Raw genomic sequence first — 16,053 nt, 5'->3', positions numbered from 1 at the left:
GCCCCCATGTGTTAAAACAAATCAGTTATTGCAGGTTTAAGGTTGACTCCAAAGCAGATCCAGCAGCTGGATTAAGTTTAAAACCAACAGAACATGCCCAAACCAAATCAGTGAATCAACAGGCTAAATGTATCTGTCGTATATCTACCTACATCCTCACGCTCACACAGCTAACACCCAGTTCACACTAACACCCTACCTTGTGTCTTGCTATTTATTTTGGTGCCCATGTTAAGAGATTAGAGCATTCCAATAAATACATAAATCAACTGACAGGACATAGACAGACATTTGCTGCAGAGCCTTGCTATGTTCCCTCATAACCTAGTCTTTTTTAGTGTCTTTGATGTGTTGGGTTTTAATATATTATTTATTTTATTTTTCACCCTACTAGTGTGCAGCCTCCCCAAAACTCCCCACAGACCGTTCAGCCAGTGCTGACGACAGCTACATTTACCCATCACTGCTTCACTAGTAAATCTACAGAACTACCTCATATTTCTCATTGCGCATCAATACATCAGTTTGGCTTGCTTAAAGTTGAAGGTTGTCATTCCATAACCTGGTCTATCAAACTTTGGCTCCTCTGTGTTTACTTTGTTGTGTGTGCAGTATCGTGTTTCACCAGCAGGCTGTACTCTATACAACAACATATCTACTGTAAGGCACAGCAAAGCCACTGAGGATGTCTCACTGCTTCGAATTGTACAAAACAAAGCCAGTGAGACCAAATAAATGTATAATTCAGAATTTAATTTTAATTTAATATGATAAAATGTCTGTAAATCGAGGTACTAACTTGCAGCAGGTACAGTAGGTGAAGGTGCCCTGATGCAGTAACAAACTGCATTCCTGTCTGAATACCTGAAACTAGATACAGCGACTAAAGACATGTAAAGCGCTTGAGCCAAATGCAAAATCCAATAGCCAAGTGTACATTTTCAGAAAAGGGGGAAATGGTAAGCAGTTCCTTCGCTGTTGCTGTGCAGGAATGTGAAGGCTCTTAATCTTAATCCTTGGAATTTGTGAGGGACCAAAGCTGATTGTGTGACCTGCTGCCTAGCGGCATGAACCCCCCACTGGTCAGTGGAGTAATAGAGCATTCCCTGACACATGTTTACACCGAGACACACTCTTAACAATGAGACGCATTCTTTTGAGGTCTTCATCAAAGCAAATGTAAAGAATGGGTGCAGTTGCTTTGTGTCCTGGTGTAATATGTGTTTTTTCTGAGTGCTGTGAGATTTATGAAAGGCAATTTATACTTTCCTTGGCATCTGATATTTTACCTTGTGAGCAAAAAAATCCAACAAGCCTGGTTTGGAGTTACTAATCCGTCTCCCCTCCACCTCCCTCCTGTTCTCTTGTTGCTGTCCCCCTCCTGGACTGGCTGGCATGTGTGTGGAATAAAAATGTGCGAGGCCCTTTGTCCCTCTGGTTCCAAGTAACTGCTCTGCCCTCAGACAGGAGAATAGGAGCTTGGGGAGAGACACATGGCTACTTAAAGAGGAGCAGAAGAAGAGAGGGGAGACCCCAGTCCCCTCGGCCTGGAGATGCACTAGGTATTTTCATTAACTTCCTCAGTAGTTGTTTTGCTGTAGTGATTTTGCTCTCTGTTACTCCAGAAATACCTCTGAGATGAGGGCTTGCTGGCCAAGAAGGAATCACTTGAAAGGCGAGCTGCACATTTGGGTGGGAGTATTAACCGGGCTAAAGGATTATTGGAATCATGTGGTGTAAACATACTGATTAATTATGTCACTTTATGTCAGGTTTTCCCCCTCTCAAACTTTCCAGAGACCATTTTCCTCTCCGATATGGATTCAACCTGCAGCTCCTGACGTTTCCTGAGCTGAGAGGATTTGCGAGAAGAAGCCGCTGGTGGAGTTTACACAGGTACCATTACAGCTTCTCTGTTTTCACTCACTTTACAAATTCAGACATGAGGCTGAACTGTCAGGAATGGTTTTGCACTTGAGGAAATTTTTCAATACCACGAAACTCAAAACAAGTTCATACCGACAATTTTATATGCTCACAGCTAATTACTGGGAATCTAAAGTCTTTGAAATGGTTACATTATTATGCAATAGATTACTGAGGCAGTGATGAATGAAAAGCTTGGTAAACTGTCTTTGTGAAGATGATCATTTTGTAAACAACTGCCATTTTTTGTTTTATTTTATATTTTTTAAGAAAATCAACTTTTGTTGAATACCACTTAAAATGATAGGCCTAATATATATATATATATACAAAATGTTTATATCAGTCATATGAAATAAGTGGGTCAACCAGGTTTAAAGGAATTAAGCATCAAGATTTTGGGATATATGCTTATTCTTGCCTTACATGAGCAAATATATAGCTACAGTTAGGGGCTGGTTAGCTTAGCTTAGCAAAAAGTAAGAAAAGAAAATGACAAGAAACAAATGAGGTATAACATGTTAATAAGTGAGCTTTCAAGGTGCTGGTCGGCTGATTTTGTTACCTTCAGAGTGAGCCCTGTTTCCAGTCTTGTGGTAAAGCTAGGATCACCAGCTGCTGGTTCCAGCTACCAATTCATTGTACAGTCAATATATATTGATCTTCTCCTCTAACTCTCAGAAAGAAAGAGAATAAGCTTATTTTAGAAACTTTTTTTAAATTATTCCTTTAATGGACCAGTGTGTAGGATTTAGTGACATCTAGCGGTATAGTTTCAGATTACAACCCCCTCACTTCACCCTCACATTCCAAGTGTGTAGGAAAGCATGCGAAAAACGGGAAAAGGGCCGTATCTACAGCCAGTGTTTGGTTTGAATGTTCTGGGCTACTATAGAAACATGGCGGTTGAACATGGCGGCCTACATGGAAGAGGACCCGCTCCCTCTTTAGATAAAAACTGCTCATTGTAAGGTAACAAGAACACAACGATTCCTATTTTCATTTGATTTTTCACTAATAAAAATATACAAATATATACTCCTAAATGTTACACACTGGACCTTTAAATTAAACATTTCACTAGTGGAGGTAATGAAAGCTGAGCATTAAACATTTTTCCTTCTTTTATTGTCTATCTATGTTGTGTATATCTGTTTTTCTTGCAGTGTCTTGAGGGCAGGTAGACAGACCGGCAGACAAACGTTGAGTGTAGGATGGAAGAAGCAACAGAGGACAGAGACAAGATGACCAGCCAGCAGGCTCTGTGTGACCCTGACCAGAATACCAGAAAACGCCCTGGCATCTCCACTCTCAAAGTACTAAAGTTATCTGTAATCAGCACTTCTCTGCTGGTTGCCTGTACTTCTGTTTTTTTCATAGACTGAAGTCCATTCTGTTGATGCACTCAGAGTAAATTGCTCCAGATAAAAACATCAGTTAAAAGCGTAAAAGGCAACGTTGGTGCTGTTGTTGGCACTGTCCCCTGACAGCAAAGGTTCAAACTTCGATAAGCATGTATAGAGAATGGATGGATAAATGCTGAAAAAGTGAGACACACATCGGTTTTGGTTTGGGAGATATGCTTCCCTCAAAGTAGGTAGAATCAAGTCAAGAGCTGATTTATGTTGTTTTCCAAAATCTTGGCAGGCTATATTTCTACTCTAGATCAGCTTACCAACTTTCATCGGACACTTGTCGGCCCTGAGCTCAGCGCTGCCTGATTGCAGCACTACATCAGCATGTGCAAAGTTAATGGAGTATTTCTACCAGAACACATCTTTACAACAATTTCATTTGTTTTCCTCATGTGCCTTAGCTCAGTCTGTAGATATTGGGTTATTGGTCAGATTCACCCCCAAATAAACCATACAAATAAAATCTAACATACAAAACCAGATCAGTATCTGGCTGCTCTGTGTTTGCGGTTTTCTGCTTCACATTGTTGAGTTCAGTATCTCAAAAGTATAGACCCATTACTCGACCATTCGAACAAATCAGATGAGGAAGTGGGGAACATTAAATTATACTTACTATGTGTAAACTGTGAGGGTGTTTATTAGACAGCATTGTGTTATTTTTTCTAATTACGGTTTTTAATACAATTTAGAGCCCAAAGTGGTCCATACCTGTCGGATTGAATCAAGTTTAAGCTGAGAATGAAAGCCTCATATAGCAATATAGCATAATAGATGAAATACTGTACAAAATATGCAGGAGAGTTGCAATAATCCCTGGTGGGAATTAACTTAGTAATAAAGAGGCTGCAGTGTGCCCACACACAGAGTTAAACCTAAGACTGTGGAGGCTGCAATGTAGGAGGGAGAAACCGTCTCAAAGCATATGTAAGCCGCATATAGAGCGCACGTGAGATCAGATCAGTAACATGTTAATCAGCCAGAACAGCCATTTTTGGGGGGAATGAGGATTCTGTGCATAAAATGTGTAAATCTTTGTTCAGCAGGCTTTGTTCAGTTCTCAATCTAGAGTCAGTATGTTTGAGAGTAGTAGTGAAATTTGAATGCCCCACAAATTTACATTGACCAAAGAAGGTCTTCAAACTGGTACCATACATTTATTAGATAATTTTTGTGATTAGTTTTTGTTGTTTTCTTTTAAAAACAGGGCAAAACAGCACATGATATACATCGTGTGACAATATGAGAGCTGAGAAACAGGACACGTGGAATAGAAACAAGGTTAACCAATAATGTGGCTAAGTAGTAGACAACACTGAGGCTAAATTGGTAGACAGAGCATGTATATTTTCTATTTAGTGTAGGCAGTAATTGATGTTCTGCTTTCCAAAAGTGGCCAGAAATCTGATATTGCTGGTTTAACGATTTTAGGTGATTGTTTGCCTCCTAAAATCTATGAGTTGTTTGCCTATTTTAATGACTTATATTTCCCCTTGTGTTTTCTAGTTGTTTATTGTGGCGCTGTCCTTCGCCTGTTTCTCCAAGGCTCTGATAGGAACCTACATGAAGAGCTCAATCACTCAGATTGAGAGACGTTTTGACCTCTCCAGCACACATATTGGACTCATAGATGGCAGTTTTGAGATGGGTACAGTCTATCTGTTGATATAACCCTATTCTTTTGTGTATCTGATCAGGTCTTATTTTTCTTTTTGCCACCTTTTTCGGTTCGATTCATAGCTGATGACTCTCTAGATGTATTAATGTTTTCTTCTGCTCATTTGGTTTCTCATTCTTGGAGGTAGGCAACTTGTTGTTTCTTGCTGTGGTCAGCCATTTTGGGGCCAAGCTGCATCGGCCCAGACTCATTGCTGTGGGTTGTTTTCTCATGGCTGTAGGGGCCTTTCTCACCGGCCTGACGCACTTCTTCATGGGACGGTAAACATCAACAAACACCACTGATTTAAAAAAGCTTTTGAAACAAAAATTATGAAGAAAGACGTCCAAAGATGTTGTTTAATGTCTCATTGTGGCTCTGCTGGTTTTCACAGCTACAAGTACGACACAATCATTCAGGTTTTCCAGAATGACAGTGTGCACATCACCGCCTGTGCGGATCCTCTGAAAACAGAGGATGTACCCGACATTCAGATAGAGCCTTCTGTTGAAGACAACGCAGGTAAGAATGAAATGTGATTTCCCACTGACATATCAGTAATTTAGATTCCTGTTCATCTAAATCTGCAATAGGCAAGAAATTCATGCAAGAAAAGACATTTCTGTGCCATTTGGTGCAGTGACAGCTCAAATTTACCTTGTGTAACTTTAACTAACAATCACTTTGTTTTTGTATCATTTTATCTATGGATGGTAAATTTGGTCTATTGGTCAGTCCACCACTTTGGTCTAGACTGAAATATCTCAACAATTAGATGGATGCTGACTTTGGTGACTTTTCCTCTTGCACTTGCAGCATTTATCAAGTGAAATATCTCAACATCTACAACATGGATTAGCAATAATATTTTGCACAAACATTAATGGCTCCTGGACGATAAATCCTAATTACTTTTTAGTACCTCCACTATGAGGCTGACACTTGTTGTGTTGAATAAAATGCCACTACCATGGCTGTATTGTTACATCAATAACTATAAAGTATACTCAAAAACACACTGGGTTAAAAAAATTCCCAGCGTGGAATAAATATAGATGCAGTACTGGGTTAACTTTACCCAGTACCACTTGGGTATTTTGACCCACTAACCAAGTGTAGTGTAAAAATATCACTCAGTGTCTGAGCTTGTATCTTGCCTTGAGGAGGACATGTAGCACAACAATAACCAACCGAGCAGTAAAACTTGTGACTGTACAGTGCTGGTCATGTGGGTGGTCAGCTGTCAACCTGGTTACTACCCACAGAGTTGAAATCAACAACCTGCAATCAGGACAAACTGTACTAGATGCCGTTGCTATGATCAGTGAATAAGAAACTGTAACAGCAGCATAGAAGCTACAAAGAGTCTGCCTTGACGTGAAACCTGATTATAACACTTAAAAACTCACTGGCTTTCTTTCAACCATTCCTGGAATGCACTGATCCTGGTCTGACCTTCAAAGCCACTCACCTCCGGCGCTGCATGCATACTGATCAACAACTGCACAGCCGCAGATATGATCAACCCCAGAGATACACCTCTTGGGTAGTGGATAATTTTTTTTAAACTTACATTTTTAACTGACAGTCTTCGTGAAAAGGCAAATGGATATAAGGCATCCCTGTTACCAGAACTAAACAGAGACACGGCATTCACAACCTCACATCAACAGCACCCAGGATCAGTCTGTATGCAGACTGCAGAGCACACTAATAAGAGCTGAAAGCTGGGAAAGAAAAAGACAGAATAATATGTGGGGCCATCCGGTCTTATAACATCACTAAGAAAGCAGGCATTGGTAATATTTATGGTAATAAATTCAGCTTGGACTCTGTTCATGTATTCTTCAATGTTTTGAGGAGCAGCTCTTGTTCCAGTCAATTCTAGTTCCCTTAGATGGGCTTCACTCGAAATGTTACATCTGTCTCTCTGTAATTAGAAAGACTGTAATTAATTTGACCTCCTACAAAAACATGTCACACACCCACAGAATGCAATGTATTGATTCTGTTCAGCTATTCCAATGAAATGTATTTATAAAGAAACACAATATGGAAGTCACCTACAATGCAGGGGTATACAAGCTTAAAGTCACACCCCATTAAACTGCTATTGAATGAACACCACATAGTATTCATGCATCTGTTTTTGAGGTAGACCACACAATTTTGATAGCAGACTTTATTTTTTCTTTTCTGAATAACCTGTGGGAGGGGGTTCCACACAAAATTTGATGTATTTTTTCTTTGTCAGACAATACGTACACACACATACACACACAAAACATGCACATTCACTCACATGCAATGCGGTTTATGTATTTTCTACATTTGCGTTTAGGAAATGCACTGGCCTTTGGTGACAATATAAAGCAGTGTCCATGAAAATCACTGTTTCTCAGATCGTGACAAAATCAATCTCATGTATTCCTAATGTGTGTCTTTATGGAGCCTGTGTAAGAGAGTCTGGTTCCAACATGTGGATCTATGTGTTCCTCGGGAACGCTCTGCGAGGGATTGGGGAAACCCCGGTCACACCTTTGGGAATCTCCTATGTCGACGACTTTGCTAAAGCAGAAAACTCACCGTTTTATATAGGTAAGATATCATCGCCCATTTTGGATTTCAAGTGGAATGATTATGTTAAATAATTTATTTGGACCCATAAATGCTAAAAAGCAGAATAAGTTAATAAGCACTGTCAGAGGGCAGTAATCCATTGAGTAAAATTATTTTGTGATTTGCAGCTTGTCTCCAGACCATTACTCTGCTGGGCCCCATGTTTGGTTTCCTCCTAGGCTCCTATTGTGCCAAACTGTATGTCGACATTGGATATGTTGACATGGGTAAGCACAATGCATTTGTATGCATGTATCAAAAGTTATGGTTAATCTCCACTCTAAAAGCTAATGTTAATTAGCTGGCTAGTTACAACTGCAGTCCTCCTTTTAGCTGATAAATCTGACTGGCTAGAAATGAGAAGCTGAGATGCTCTTATCTGCTTCTGCCTGAAATGAAAGACTCTTTGTTAGAGAGCTGGATTGATTTAAATAGAAGTGTGTCTGTTCTGTCAGAGGTGTTTGAGACATATCCCACTGAAAGATGGTCTGGTACCTGAACTGATGAATTTATTTATTGGAAATCCCAAAAAAACACATAAGAGCTCACTACAAAAAACAAAACAACAAATATGTTAGCTACCTTCCCACACTGTTTCAGAGCCTACCATAGCCTTAAGGTACAGTCACATGGGTGAGGGAGTATCACCTGCCGAGGCTAAATGTGGGCAGTACAGGATGTGCAGGAAATCAGTTTGCTGTTTCGTAGTCCGTTTTAAAGGTGCTGAACTCAAACTGAATCTTAATACAATATTACAGCATTACAACAGATAATAACTTTGTGCCTCTTTGGGGGGTGCTTAACGTTTCACTCTATGTCCTCTCCTTTCTACCGTTGCACAAGGTAGGATCTTGGAGTAACACAGAGAGTCATTTTCAAAATAAAAGCCCCTCTAATGATAACAGGTAAAATATGTAATAAAAGCAACAAGAATGACTGTTCAACAGGGTTATCCCTTCTCTGTGGCTAATTATTTTCAAACACTATTAGAATTTCATGTTTCGACAGTAGAGACAGGGTGACTATACCTGGAGCTTTGGTTCAGACTGACACTTTCATAAAAATAGGCTGCTCACCTGTCAGGACAGGTTAGTGAAGACTTTCCTGAGAGTCCCTTGGAGGAATTGTCCTGACTATCACAGATAGATAAGGCACAATAATGTATTAGGCAAATAAACTCAATCAGGCCACCTAAAGTGTGTTTAGAGTGTCCCATTACAGATAATTAAGACACAATTAGTCTGTTTTTCCCAATATCCGGCCCCTTAACACTGAAGAAGTAACAGATTACAATTACAAATGAAAGTAAAAAATTAAACACACGTCAGGCTTCCTGCTTCTGCTGTTAACTCACTCGGAAACTCTTTTCTGTCATCCAGAAAGTGTGACCATCACTCCTAAAGATGCCCGCTGGGTGGGAGCCTGGTGGATGGGCTTCATGGTGTCATCTGCCCTCCTGCTCATCTCTAGCATTCCCTTCTGGTTCCTGCCCCGCTCACTGCCAAAGCAGGAGGGAGACAAGGACAGGCGCGAGAACCTCGATGGGACAGAGGATGCCCTCAACAACAATCACAACCTCAAGCTGACTGACATCGCTAAAGGTCCAGAAAACCCTCTTCTTCTTTCCATAACAGACCACTGATGACACTTCATTGCATTTCCAGTACAAATTCACATATTTAGTACAGATTTGGTATTTTACTAAATTACAGCATGTGTGCAGTTATGGTCATGTTGTATTTTTACTGGATGTTCTTCCACAGGGTTTCTTCCCTCACTGAAGCGTCTGTTGGGAACTCCTGCCTACTTCCTGCTGCTCTGTGGGAGCATCCTGAAGTTCAACTCTTTCATCGGTCTGTTCACCTTCAAAGCCAAATACATGGAACAACAGTTTGGACAGTCTGCATCCAGAGCCAACTTCCTCATAGGTAAAAAAAAGATATATAGTTGGTATATGTAGAAAACCTCTGACATTTACACCTCTGCTCTTCCCATAGCGATGCTATTGCTGAATAACAGTTAAAAGTTACATTTATGGGATAATGGTGTTGTGATTACTTCATCTTCTATTGGCTTGACCCTTGAGAGTAGATTTCTGGAAAAACAACAAGCACTTGCAGAACAAAATGACATGAAGCAGAGTGCAGTGCAACCAATAGTTCAAAAGTTACTGAAGCACACAGGAATATAGTCAAGAACAAACAACTTGCATTAAGCTTGAAGGCTTCTTCCCTAGGGCTGAGAGACTGTTGAATATTTAATAAGTAATCTTTTTTTTTTCATGCCTCATTCAGTTTTTAATTTTTGAAATAGCTTAAAGGGAACTAATCTAAATTCACTACAAATGCTAAAATGTAGTGTAACAGTGGTAAAGAAGAGAATCCTCATAAAGTAAAAAAAAAAAAAAAAACGGTGTGTGGGATTTAGTGGCAGATTGCAGCTAACTGAACACTGCTCGCTCAGAGAGATTTTATGATTAGTTAGTACTCGTCCTGTAGATAAAGTTAAAAAAGTCAAAAGCAGTGCCTTGCGACTCATGGTACACTTACGTGATACACTTACATTTCTCCAGCTTCTATGTAAAGCTAGAAACTCACGTAGAAACAAAACATCTTAGGGTGTGCGATAGAGACTTCCTACTGTAAGAGTAGCCTCCCCCTCGTGTTTTTCTTCTAGGTGTGTTGAACCTGCCAGCGGTGGCAGTGGGGATCTTCCTGGGAGGGCTGCTGATGAAGAGGTATAAACTGAGTTTGGTGTCAGGAGCTCAGCTCTCCTTTGCCACATCCTTCATGGCATACCTCCTCCTGCTGCTGCAGTTTGGCACCAAGTGTGATAACATTCCTGTGGCTGGGCTCACCATCTCATACAACGGGTAAGTACTGAGATATGAAGGGTACATATAGATGTTTTACCAGCCCAAACAAAACAAAATAATGTACCATAAGAACAGTTTTTACGGCGCCAAAATACAGTAATTCAGATTTGTACAACCTGCAGCTAATATAAAATATAAAACCCCTTTTTGCCCTGCAGGACACAGAGTGTGTCATACAACAGAGAAATGCTCTTCTCAGAGTGTAACAGGGACTGCTCCTGTTCAGCAGAAGAGTGGGACCCCGTGTGCTCAGACAGTGGCATCACCTACATATCTCCATGTATGGCCGGCTGCATCAGCTCTAGCGGATACGGCAAGAACACAGTAGGGCTGCACACCGTGAAAGCACAAACATACACGATGAACCTGCCCATCAGTCAGTTAGAGGAATAGATTAGGGTCTGACGCAGCCAGAGTTCCTCGACTACTCTCACAATTCAAACAGTTATCTATCACACTGAAATGTAAACTTTCAAAATGATTATCACCTTTTTAAAATAATTTAACAGCATCACCATAAACAGATTTTGCAACCATGCAACCCCAATTTCTAAGAGACATTCCTGAGCAGCCACGTCAAGAGAATGTGCTTTGATAAACCTTGAACATTCGACTGACGGAAAGAGTTTAATCACTACAACTCAGGAGAAGAATTAGAGTATTAATTCCTTCACTTTCTCTCCCTGTTCATACACTCTCCACTGTCTGAGAAATAGTTACTTTATCAAAGCATAAATTCATGTTCTTTTCTCTGGAGTTACTACCAAGAGCTCATTCAAAGTCCTTTCAGTTTATCTGCATTAGTTAATATTTCATTACTGCACATTTGTTTTTTAAGGTCCTACATATCAGAATTATGTATTTAATCACATTTGTTGCCTAATTTAATGACAACGGTTATTATTTAATGAAGGTTTATTAGATTTCTTGACGACAGCAGTATGAGTAATATGCAAAGCATGTATTATGTTTCAACCCAAAGTAAGGTCACTACAGAATATATAATCCAAAGATACTAATCCGCTACTTCACTGTCAAGAAGTCACTGTGGTAAAATAACTAGCTTACAGCAGATCTATGACTCTAAGTAAAGACAAGTTTTCCAAGAATTAATTAGGTTGTGCTTCACTTAATTTCCAGTAAGCGCTCCCGTTACATTACAGTTTCTTTCTCTTTGCCAGGTCTTTCACAACTGCAGCTGTGTGTCCGCCTCCTACCCAGCAGGCAGCAGTACGTCCGTGAGGCTGGGCCAGTGTCCCCATGCCAAGGACTGCAGCCGAAGTTTCACCTCTTACATGGCTGTATCTGTCCTCAGCTCCTTTATCAACTCTCTGGGAGCCACACCTGGCTACATGGTCATCATTCGGTCTGTGTGTCATTCTTATGATTTGAGCCTAAGTGTAATTGTAAAGCAGGAAAAAGAAAGCAAAAGAGTGTTAGACGAGACACCACTCTCACTCATATGAAGCAACAGCCAGCAGCCGGTTAGCTTAGCTTAGCACAAAGACTGTAAAAAAATAACCTGTATATTATGTTATATGACACATGAGGGAAAATGAGGGACTTCCGTATGCTGTCGCGCTTACTGCTTATCAAGTAGTTGGAGGTTGAGGGGTTATGTGCCAGAACAATTTTTTGACTAGCTGTTGGTTGCCTGGCAACTTTGCGGTGCCATCAAGACTCCAGGGCATAGTCTGGCATATAACCCCTGTAAAAGCAGTGTCAATTTTACCATTTGTGCTAATCTTTTAGTTGCATAGTCCGCCTACAGAATTGTCACATAGATAAACTGTTAAACATCTACAGACAAAGCGAAGCAGTTGTATCAGTGTGTCAAATACTATCTGTATAAAGTGTTACTCGGTTTTTGCAGATTAAACAAACAAAGAACAAAGTTACATGAGTGAACTTTCGTTGATTAATGGATTTTCTTACCTTCGGATAGAGCTAGGCTAGCTTTTTCCCCTTGTCTCCAGTGTTTGTGCTAAGCTAAGCTAACTGGCTGTAGGTTCATGTTTAGTGTACAGACATGAGAGTGGTGTCTATCTTTTTATCTAGCTCTCAGCAAAATGTCAAACTAAACCATTAAAGGCACTGACAGGCATAGCAACATTACAATGTTTTGTCATTACAGATGCATCTCACCAGAGCTCAAATCCCTTGCGCTTGGTATCCAGACCTTGGTAACTCGGACTCTTGGTAAGCTTCAGTACTTTCAGTTGCAAATATAGTACAATGTTTTGCATTTCAATGTTAGTACAATTTCTGGTACAGTAGGTCCCAGAGTTTTCACAGCAGCCATTTTGACATGAAATAGTTGGGTAAACACAGGTGTTACCATTGATACTAATTAAGGTTCTGTTCCATTCGGGTCAAACAGAGTCAGGATGCTGATATTGTGCATGTTGTGCTCACTGAAAAGGCTCTGCTACACTTAATGGAATGGAACCTTAATTAGTCTCATTGGTAACACCTGTGTTTACCCTATTATTTCACGGCAAAATGGATGCTGTGAAAACTCCATTTTATTAGTTTGCTATGTAGCAGTCAAAATAAGATCATATGAGAAATATGACTGAGGGACACAATATTTCTCTGCATTGCCATGTTGTAACAATACATATATGGGGGATATTTTGCCTGTAGGTGGAATCCCTGCACCAGTGTATTTCGGAGCCCTGATTGATTCAACTTGCCTGAAGTGGTCGATCAAGAAGTGTGGGGGCAGGGGGGCATGCCGCATTTATGACTCTGCCATGTACAGGTATGCAATGGGTAACAAATGTGAAAGTAGAATGTGATTGCTTATATAAAAAGTGTTGAGTGGTATTATGGCTTTATATAAATATTATTACTTGTAATTCTTTTTTCTCCACCACTTTAGACACCATAACAATAAAGATCTCAGCCCCTCTTTCGTCTTTATTTTCAGGATCATCTTCCTAGGTCTGATCACTTGTCTCAGTGGTTCCTCGTATTTCTTCATCATTGCCGTCATCATCCTCCTCAGACGACAGTTTCGGAAACCAGAGCGAGAAGCAGAGAAGCAGCATTCAAAAACTTCCAAGGAAATTGAACTTCAGGCCCCATCAAATTCCATTGAGGACCAGCCAGGTGCTCCTAAAACTCCCAAACTGCCTCATGCTCCCAATGTTTGTGGAAGGATCACAACAGATCCGGAGGAGGGAGGGGAGGTTCATGGAAAAGAGCAGCTCCTCCAAGATGGCAGACTCATCTCTACAAATAACACCCAAGAGAGGCAACAGCTCCAATCCCTGACAGAGACCACTGTTGAGTTGACTCCTCTTCCAAATGAGGAAGCAAAGAGAGAGTCTGAGGAGCAGAGGTCAGAGGAGGAGGCGAAAGAGGGAAAAGAGTTTTGCAAGGAGACGACTGCACAGGTGGAAAAAGAGAAGCCGAACCATCATGTGGATGACAAAAACAAGTTAGAGAACGAAACGGCACACAGTAAAGAAACTGACAGCCCATAAAACTAAGGTGTTCACCGATGTGTCCTCAATCACAGGATCAAACAAGGCCAAGTGGAACCATTGTAGAAATGTTACAAAGTCTGGCCAAAAGTCACATTTATTTGGAATATATTTGGAATATCAAGAGGAATTCCATTTTCTTCTAAGCTATAGCACGCTCTGTGCTAACAGTATTTCTTCCCTCTTGTATTGTATTACAGGAGTTGTTAAATTACAATTAGTCCTAAGGAGGAAATGGGCTATCAGTGATGCGATTTCCACAGCTATAGAAACATACTACAGTACTTTGTATAAATATGGAATAGCACTGGATGTGCACATTGACCAACAACTCAAACAAGTCAAATATTGACTCCTAACAAGGCCCTGATTGAAAAACATTAGAGATTTTTGCTTTTTATGTCAATAAATGAACTATTAAATGTGTGATATTATATTCACGTTAAATTTTGCATTCTCAAAAACAAATTAAAGCAATGTTAACACAATATCATGCTGTGGACAAATAATGAAAATGATCTTCCTGTTAGGTTTCTTCCTCATGAGTGGTGTGCTAAACGTTTTTAAATGTATGTCATTGTTAATTAAACCTGCAGTGATTGATTTTTTATTTTTTGGCCACTTGGGGGCAGCACAACAAGCTGTAATTACAATACTGACTCATTATCATCTTATAAAGTTTGAGGGCAAACGTGCTAGCAAAGAGTGGCTTATTTACAGAGTTGTATTTCTGTGCACCTGATGAACATAGCAACTCCCAACAACTTCTGAGGAAAATATCTGGCTCTTGCTAAATGCTCCACTGTGTTCACCAACTAGTCGCTAATTTTGTGATTTTGTGTTTTTTTTTTTTTTTCATTTTTAATATAAATTACTTTGATGAGAGCTAAGAGTGAACCAAAATTGTGAAGTTGCAGGCTGCAGAAAAACAAAACAATTAGTTAAAAGATGCTAAATATCTCTGGAGAGCAGAGAGGAAGGTGATAATTCTCTGTGGGTTTGTCACTATCCATTTGATTCATTGTTAATAAGAAAATATTGATATTAGCAGCTTTAAGTTTGGGTAAATGAATAGGAAACTCAGCTGCCTAGTGTTCAAAAGCATGTTAATAGTACATTTATGTAGAGGAAGAAATATCAGTGGTATAATTAGGCTTGAGGAACAGCTACATATTTGAGCAATATTTGTCAGCCAAAACAATTACACAAACCACTAGCATTCCTGACCAAGAAGCCAATTCATGCAATTAATTAAACAACTGGCATTTGTTTTCCCAGGACAGTACAGGTAGGTGTTGGTGACGTTAATTGTTTATTTGTGTCTGTGGATGCATCATAGGCCACAGAGAATCACACAGTTTGGCTGTTATTCCAACAATAGCTCTGTGACCGTGGGATTGAGTTCCTCCAATTGTGCATCGGTATTGCAGATATAAATGAGCATCTGTCATTTAAGTAAGACTTCATGAAATAGTGGACATATCCCCAGTTATTATCAGAGGTCACAGTATTACCTTTGCTGGCACTGGCTACTAATCATTCCCCAGAGCCTTTTGATCCCTCCTCTGTCCATTGCTAGAGGAATACTAATAAAGCCATATTGAGCTGTGTATTCGAGCTTTCAATCCTAAATATCTGCACTGAATGTGAAAATGGAAACAAAGCTACTGGAGGAGCACCTTCAAAGTATGGAATAAGAAGAATTCCTGATACCTTGTGGACTGTGGAGGTTCACTCAGCTTTGTGGTATTGGTTTTTTCTGTGATGGGAGCAGGAAACTGAGCTGCCACCCATGTAACATCTGGCTCCTCACGATTACCAAAGTAATCCAAGGGACAAGATAATAGAATCATACAAGAGACACGTTTCCCCAGACTATATCTTATATATAGGCTTTAAATCCTACACATACCACCCACCTTCTGTCTTTTTTTCTCTCCCTTACTCTCCTTTCCCTGTCTTCTGTCTTTTCCCTTCCGCCCTGTCCTTTCTGTCAGGACGGATTGTGCAAATTAACCTTTCTAAACAACCCCCTCATATCCAATGGAGTAGCTAAATATTTCATAGGTT

At 40.1% G+C, this 16,053-nt stretch overlaps 1 protein-coding gene across 3 annotated transcripts; it reads left to right on the top strand.

The window, feature by feature from the left end:
* Nucleotides 1-1,367: 1,367 nt before the first annotated feature.
* On the top strand, nt 1,368-14,678 carry LOC127358616 (solute carrier organic anion transporter family member 1C1-like). Of its 3 annotated transcripts, XM_051391857.1 has the most exons (17): nt 1,368-1,562; nt 1,773-1,896; nt 3,093-3,242; nt 4,848-4,989; nt 5,147-5,279; nt 5,393-5,520; nt 7,450-7,596; nt 7,746-7,844; nt 8,997-9,218; nt 9,381-9,545; nt 10,294-10,489; nt 10,651-10,816; nt 11,674-11,858; nt 12,627-12,691; nt 13,139-13,256; nt 13,425-13,893; nt 13,939-14,678. In XM_051391857.1, exons 3-17 carry the CDS (start codon nt 3,141-3,143, stop codon nt 13,981-13,983), a joined length of 2,382 nt encoding a protein of 793 aa, XP_051247817.1. In that variant the 5' UTR covers nt 1,368-1,562; nt 1,773-1,896; nt 3,093-3,140; the 3' UTR covers nt 13,984-14,678. The 3 variants fall into 3 exon arrangements, with proteins under 3 accessions (XP_051247817.1, XP_051247816.1, XP_051247815.1); XM_051391856.1 differs by having other exon boundaries at nt 1,370-1,562; nt 1,798-1,896; nt 13,425-14,678; XM_051391855.1 differs by having other exon boundaries at nt 1,370-1,562; nt 13,425-14,678.
* The last annotated feature ends 1,375 nt before the right edge of the window (nt 14,679-16,053 follow it).

The sequence above is a fragment of the Dicentrarchus labrax genome, unplaced genomic scaffold (assembly GCF_905237075.1).
Source record: "Dicentrarchus labrax unplaced genomic scaffold, dlabrax2021, whole genome shotgun sequence".
NCBI lineage: Eukaryota > Metazoa > Chordata > Actinopteri > Moronidae > Dicentrarchus > Dicentrarchus labrax.
The sequence above is the reverse complement of the archived record's forward strand: the minus strand, read 5'-3'. Positions and strand labels throughout refer to the sequence as shown.

Excerpts from the sequence above, each read along its gene's own strand:
- LOC127358616 (XM_051391856.1), top strand. The coding sequence starts at position 3,141 with ATGGAAGAAGCAACAGAGGACAGAGACAAGATGACCAGCCAGCAGGCT. Across the intron at positions 7,597-7,745 it reads AAACTCACCGTTTTATATAG|CTTGTCTCCAGACCATTACT; the intron begins GTAAGATATCAT and ends TGTGATTTGCAG. Across the intron at positions 10,817-11,673 it reads GCGGATACGGCAAGAACACA|GTCTTTCACAACTGCAGCTG; the intron begins GTAGGGCTGCAC and ends TCTCTTTGCCAG.